The sequence below is a fragment of the Convolutriloba macropyga genome, unplaced genomic scaffold, assembly GCF_964194025.1.
Source record: "Convolutriloba macropyga unplaced genomic scaffold, txConMacr16.3 SCAFFOLD_5681, whole genome shotgun sequence".
NCBI lineage: Eukaryota > Metazoa > Xenacoelomorpha > Acoela > Convolutidae > Convolutriloba > Convolutriloba macropyga.
In genome coordinates this window covers 1-7,010 of record NW_027450359.1, presented here as the reverse complement: position 1 = coordinate 7,010, position 7,010 = coordinate 1, and the positions used below count along the sequence as shown (strand labels likewise).

The 7,010-nt window shown below is 35.6% G+C and overlaps 1 protein-coding gene across 1 annotated transcript; it reads right to left on the bottom strand.

Moving 5' to 3' along the window:
• Window positions 1–488: 488 nt before the first annotated feature.
• LOC142355828 (uncharacterized) lies at window positions 489–6,789 on the bottom strand. Its single transcript, XM_075407868.1, has 5 exons — window positions 6,770–6,789; window positions 6,158–6,399; window positions 5,288–5,863; window positions 1,470–1,501; window positions 489–1,072 (listed from the first exon to the last, which is right to left on the bottom strand). Exons 2-5 carry the CDS (start codon window positions 6,385–6,387, stop codon window positions 489–491), a joined length of 1,422 nt encoding a protein of 473 aa, XP_075263983.1. The 5' UTR covers window positions 6,388–6,399; window positions 6,770–6,789.
• Between the last annotated feature and the right edge of the window lie 221 nt (window positions 6,790–7,010).

Genomic DNA, 7,010 nt, shown 5'->3' with positions numbered 1-7,010 from the left:
TGATAATAATTTATAAGAACACGCTGTATTTAGCATAATTTAAACCATAAGCTTTAGATTGAGTGATATTCTAAAATTAAAATGTAAAAATCTACTGGTGGTTATTTAGTTTTACTGAAATTATTAATCTATCCTAAAGCAAAAAAATACAATATGTCTATCAACTTTGCCTAAGGCTTAGAAACTTGTATAGGAAATGAGCCCTCGCGGAAAAAAACCCAAATAATTTTAAATAGGCTTGGCTCGCGGGGCATGGCCAAGCGCGCTCAATGCGCAGCTCGTTAAAAATCAAGTGGGGGGTTCATTTCCGGGTTGGGTTATTTCTTAACTAAAAATAAGTGGTTTTTTTCCGTGGTTTTTTTTCCGAGTTTGCGCATTTCAGTTGTTTTGATAAATGATAAGCTCGGATGGCAAATAAACACCTCTAAAATAATAGGTATACATGTTAAATCTACCGCTGTTAATTCTATCGTGTATGTGTGTTTTGATTACAAAATAGAACAGAGAGCGCTTTGTGCTGGCACAATCTTCACATACTGCTGGCCAAATGGATCAGGCGGAGCAAACTGTGTCGGAACTCCCACGAACTCAGAATGCTCTCGACCACTATCGGTCGAACGTCCCGAATCTTTGCCTTCACTGTTTCGCCGTCGCGGAGCTTCAGTTGATCCTCCGGGTGGTACCGCCATGATTGGGAACGTTCCAGGAGTTGCCATCATAGCTGCCGGGAATTCCGGCTGGGGTGAAATGACACCGGGTGGCATCATAAACACTGGGCAGTGAAGTTCGGGTGACATGACCGGAAACCCCCAGTTGGGCAGATGTGGCGCCATCGGCATCATTTCTGGAGGACCGAATGCACCCGGGTTTTGCATCATCATAACAGGACACTGCATGAAATATCCAGGGTTATATGCCAGTTGTTGTTGCATCGCCTCAATTTGGGCTCTGTTGAAATTTCCACTGTGAGTTGGAGAATTGCGCCCCGATGACGTCACACTGTTTGAGCTTGAAGTGCTATCTTCTTTGTTGTTGCCATTGCTTTTCTCCTTTTTCTTTTTACCAACGTCATCTGAACAAATAGGAACACCCGATGCTATGAATTTTTCTAGAATGAGGTAAGTACAAAACAAATAGAGTAAATTCCACATGCAAAAATTCTGACCCAGATCTAGACCTCAACTTGTGAAAAGACTTTAAAATTCTGTCATTGGGTCCAATATTGACCAAAAATACACGGTCCAGCTCCTAGTTAAAGTCCAGGTAAAGTATTTTTATGGGTCCAGATGAGCTCTTTTAATAACAAATTAAGGTCGAGCATGGTTTTTTGACAGGTTGAGCTTGGTCTTTTCATGAGTCGAGGATTGCATTTTTGTGGGATTCATAATAGTCGTATTTTCAATACTTCTTTTTGTAAATGTGTAACATCTACCGGCGACACCAAGCTAGCGTTGCAACAGGCAGCCAACCTTCGAAGAACAGGTGGAATTTTGCAAAAAATCTTAAGAAATACTGAATTCTTAAGATTTATTTTTCGCAAGTAACCTATATTGCAAATTTGTTCGGTTGAATTGAACTAGTTAACAATCTCTAACAATCGACTTTTCATCGGCAATGAGTTTATTTATAATTTAGTTCATTTGATACTAAACTCGTTTTATAATGACACAGTTCGTGTTTCAATAAAATGTCAGAAACATTGAAAAATTTGAACGGCCAAACCCGTTGACTACGTTATAAGCCTTGACCAAATTTCAGACCGAATGTAATTTATTCGGAGCCAGCGTAAAAATTTTAGGTCAAGCTTACGTTCGGGCATCATTTTTGGGTCGAACTAAAGTCCAGCAGCAGACATTTGGGTTGAGCCAAAGACTAGTTGAATGATTAGGTCCAACTAAAGTCTCTTCATGGTCTCTTTGAGCCGATCATGGTCTTTTCATACCACTTTTTGATCGAGATTGGTCTTTTCATAAGTCGAAGTCTGAACCTGGGAACTTTAATGAGGTCTTACCAGTATGATTATTTAAAAGACCATGTATTTTGGGAAAAGGCTCGATATAAAAGCTAAGACATATGCAACAAGAAGTCTAAAATTTGCGTGCTCACATAACGTTCCGACCCCGCTCATCTACGTTATGATTTAGTTGTACAATAGATGAGGAAAAGATTGAAAACTTTCAACAATTCACACATTGTTCAACAAACAACTAAGTGAAAAAAATAATGCTGGGTTAGGTCCTATGGGAATTGCCATTAACGAGATTAATGAGATTACAGAACCAGACAAACAAAATAATCGAACAATTGCAATTATTAGGTACGATGGAGACTCCATGTCCTTTTTTTGGAAAAAAACATTCAATAATATAATGAAAATATAAGCAGATTTAACCTGAAACATACATTTTAACCTGTACTTCATTAGATAAGATATGAGAATGGGTGACAGGTCAACAATGTCGAGCAAAAATGAGCAGTGATCAAAATACACTTGTATTTTTGAAAAAAAAAACAATTAAGAATTAATTAAACCAGTACTTATCAACTGGGTTTTTAGGAAGGTAAATTTCTAACCCATAGGAAGCAATTGAAACCTGTCATTATCAATAGTAAGCCAGAAGACTTCAAAAAAAACGGCAAAAAGAAAAAAAAACAATTAACCAAAAATCAGTCTTGAAAAACGTTAAAACCGTTCAACTGAATTTTTTTCAATGCCAATTGGTTCTTTTCATTGGTGTCATAGTGAAAGTAAACAATAAAACACAGCAATGAGAAAACATCCAAAAGTCACACTTTTCCTAGTATCAAAATCAATAAAACAATGGTTGAAAATAAAATTATAGTAAAGATTAGATCTGGGTCTCTAGAACGACAATACCACCTGTCGTTACAGAGACTAAGATAAATAATTGACAGAAATAAAACAAAACTGACAAAGTTGATAAGCCAACTGACTTCATAAAATTTGATTTCAAAAGATCAAACAAACCATGGGCTCTAAACGTAGAAGAAAAATTGATTTAGCAACTACTCGCGAAGACGGTGATTTTTAGTGATAGCGAATCACAAAACGACAAAAAAACAATAAACATGGACGGAACTCAAGAACTCAAAATGTCGTAAACAATTGGTCGAAATCACAGTGTTGAAGCCATTAAAACTATACGACATTAAAAGCCATTGAAACATTTATATTTTGTTCTCCTTCGATTTTAAACGCATCTTCTTGGTAAACATTCTTTGTGAAAAAGACCCCCTAAAGAACCACACATTTTGACAAGTATTAAAATCACACGAAGTTTTTTTGAAAACAGATTTCTATGCTCCAAAGACATTAGTGAACACATAACCAACAGCAAAAATATTGTTGAGAGCAACAGAAAGTTCTTGAGGTCTGTCACTAAATTGATTAACTTACTATTTGATGACAGTGGGAAAATATTGGGAAGTATCAAAATTTTTTCCTTAATAAAATTATTTGTCGATTGTTCAAATCATTAGCTACAAGTTGAAATCAGTAAATATAAAAATTGAAACTTCGGTAGAAGCAATTAATTTGTCGATTTTCAGGTATATGCCGTACGACAACAAAAATAACGAAATTTTTGGAGAGAACGGCTTCGCAGCCGTTGAAACTATAACGTTTTCACTTGAATGATTAAAATTGTTAATTGTGCTTTCTTTCAATGCCAATTGATGTGTCGTTGACGTTTTTTCTGACAATAGAAAAAACAAAAACCTCAGAAATAGGCACAAATATCAAAAATCTCGAAAAAGTTTTAACTTTTGTAGTTAGAAAGCCAAGAAACCTCTAGATATATATGTATATGTATATGTATATATATATATATATATATATATATATATATATATATATATATATATAAATATTAGCACTATAAAGAATATGAAATAATCTACTTGTAATAAGTCTCACTATGTATATTTTGAGACTATGACATGTGGACAGAAACAAGATCAATAAAGTAGGCAAACTTTAAATTTTCACTGACTGTTTCTAAAAAATATTCGAAGTTATAAGAGCATTAGATAACAAGTATAGGTTCATCTATAGCTCATATCGAGCCATATTTTATCTTTGATTAAAAAAAGAAATAATGGGGCCGCAAAAAGGATGACAAACGAACGCAAACAAAAAATCAATTAAAAATTACGAAAACTCTCGTCAGAGCCTCAAAAAATTTAGCTTTTTCTGAAGACTTAAATACTTTTTTGGCCTAAATTTTTGTAAATAGACACTTAACTTAATTGGGCATGGATTTGAAATCATATTTGTCCGTAATTAACAAAAGAAAAACAAAAATGCGAGCAAAATTTTGAAAAATACCGCGCCCAAATGTAATCCGAATCTAAGATGAGTCAAAAATTAGAGCTGAATTTGCCGCTCGTCCCTGCCAAACAAAAAGTTACACAGTTTTGCAAAACAGGTCAATTAGAAGAAAGAATATTTTAATAAACCAAAAATAAATCAGGCTTAATTTTAAATTCAGAAGACTCCTATAGGGAGAAAAAGTACAATGAGTTTTTTGGAGTTTTCAAATATTGTGACAGCAGATGTTAGGTCTATATTTTTTGGCAAATTTGTGCAAAATGGGATAAATAAGCGTTTTAGGATCCATTTTTGAATAAAAAATGGTATAAGTTGCGAAAAAAATGCAATATATCAACAAAAAGACCCGAATAAAAACAATCGACAGGCCTCCTTTATTCCTAAAAGTAAAATCAATAGCATTGTTATTGACAATTTCAACAAACTTTTGCAAAATTGACGGCAATATTTCGTCCATTATTCACAAATATTTAAACCTCGATACTTCCCTGTAAAAAGCGAAAACCAAAAAGTCTCTTTAATTTCAAAATTTTCGCTGGACGGGCTTTCTAATGATACAAGCCGCAATTCTCTACGATGAATATATCGATCGGCCAAAATTGACTGAACATAAAAACACATTTGAGTATATAGTTCCTCCCCCACAACTGGGTCGGAACAATGAGTACATGTTAAGTTTTTTGACAGGCATAAAATCTTTTGAAGTGGTATCTCGTGAGCAAACAATTAGTTTTTTGCTGCTTTTAGTGCGTTATTTACCTTGCGCAGCGCAGACTTTTTCAGCGGAAATTGAAACTTAGATCAATCTAGAGAATAGAGCTAAAATAGAGCTAAAATAAAACCAACAAGTTTACAATTGAGATATGTGGATTTTAATTGAGATATGTGGATGGGGGTGGGGGGGGGGGGGTTGAGATTCCTTTTTTGATATGCAACCTTTCTTTTGTTGTTTTTGCAGTTTCTTCAGCTGTTGTCTGAGTGCTGATGTTGAATAATTCAACTGGGCATTTCACTTCATCATAACGTGGCTCAGATCCTGCTGAAAAGCTACTTTTGTCCCCCCTCCGACTATCACCACCCACTTGTTTATCATTATTCTTCTGCTTGTCTGAAATTGAAACTGACGCAGCTGAGCCAATTTGTTCACCTTTCGGTTTTGATTGGTTTCTCGAGTTGTTCCTCGCATGTTCTTCACTTCCGCCGTCAGATTGATCAAGTTTAGACTTCTGTTGAACACTTCTGCTAGTAGTGATCTCAATTTTTCCTTCAGTTTGCATAACATGTGGTTTATCTACTGCTTTCATAGGCCTCGGCTCCTCAATTTTGGGTTCCTTTTTGCAAGATTCACTCATTTTGTGGTCAATTGTAGCTGCTGTTTGCTTCGGAGTGCTCTGCTCCGCACAAGAGACAGGCTCCTTGGGTTCAAGATTAACAGGGGTGCGCCTTTTTGGCGTGGGTGTTGATGCAGTTTCAATGATTTGCGGAGTCTCTCTTTCTTCCTTCTTGGGAGCTCTGAAAAGATTTTAAGTCGATCAAACGTTGATCAAAGTCTTTGACAGTAAACGCATGCCGGCGCAATAGACCTTAATGAACTGAAAACAATCTGATCGGCGTGCTTTCCTTGGGATCAGGAAAAAAGTCAGCTTGAGAACTTGTTTTTAGGAAAGCAACGGCGACAGTTAAAAACATTTAATGAATAAGCACAACATCTACAACCAACCTGAAGACAAATAGCAGGCTGATAAAGAATTTGCTAAAATTTTAAGTTTGCTTGACCAAAAACAAATGGCATGGAAAAACACCCACTCGTCAATCTTGATGGTTGTTTTTGAGGACTGTTTCTTCAACCCCTTCACCCCTTCCTCGACACTAGCAGGATCCAGACCAGAAGACTTAGTCTCAACCCCAGGCCTTTTCCCCAAAATTTGTTGAAATTGGTTCTCTTGCTGTTTTCCCATGCATTGGATCACAATCACCTTCAGTTGCTCCAAATAGGGTAGTTTCTTCTTAGTGCCCAGAAGGTGATAGGTGTTCATCTCACCTTTTCCCTAAAAGTGTTACCACCGTTTCCGGAATAAATCATTTTATGATGGCCTCCATAAATAATTGATTCGGCATAACGTATCTGAATTGATTTTTTTAGGAGTTGAAATCATATGTTTAACGTGTATTATTTGTTATGCAGTATATAACAAGCAAAAACCGCAGCTCATCTTTCGTTTCAAGTAATATTTGTGAACAGGGTGATGTCACATGTCAAAATGTGAGGTGCAACCGAAGATAATAATCTGATAAAATATTTGTCTGTCTAAAATTTGATCTTTTTTCTGAAAAAGCTTCCTTCCCCTCTCTGTGTTAGAATATCGATCAAACTATAGTCTTAAACTTAGTGAGAATTAGAAAGAAAGTTTGACTTACCAGATTAGAAAGACAAGCAATATGACTTCGATCAAAGAAATTATATAAATGAATCGTCAAGAAATGGTGCTGAGAATCAATATTCGGTTCAAATTGGTGAATCTAGATAACTATTATTAGAGTTAGATTAAGTGATGTAAAATCTTCCCAGCATATATTAAATGATGATGATATCTCCGGAAGTGTGAATGAATTCTTAGAAAAGTGCAAATGCATTTCATTTATGGTTCCCTTTGCGACT

Bases quoted from the DNA above. Each gene is read 5' to 3' on its own strand.
- LOC142355828 (XM_075407868.1), bottom strand. From the start codon at position 6,387: ATGAACACCTATCACCTTCTGGGCACTAAGAAGAAACTACCCTATTTG. The intron at 5,864-6,157 runs GTGGGTGTTTTT...AAATCTTTTCAG, and splicing joins ACAACCATCAAGATTGACGA to AGCTCCCAAGAAGGAAGAAA. The intron at 1,073-1,469 runs GTTGGCTGCCTG...CTATTTGTTCAG, and splicing joins ATTCCACCTGTTCTTCGAAG to ATGACGTTGGTAAAAAGAAA.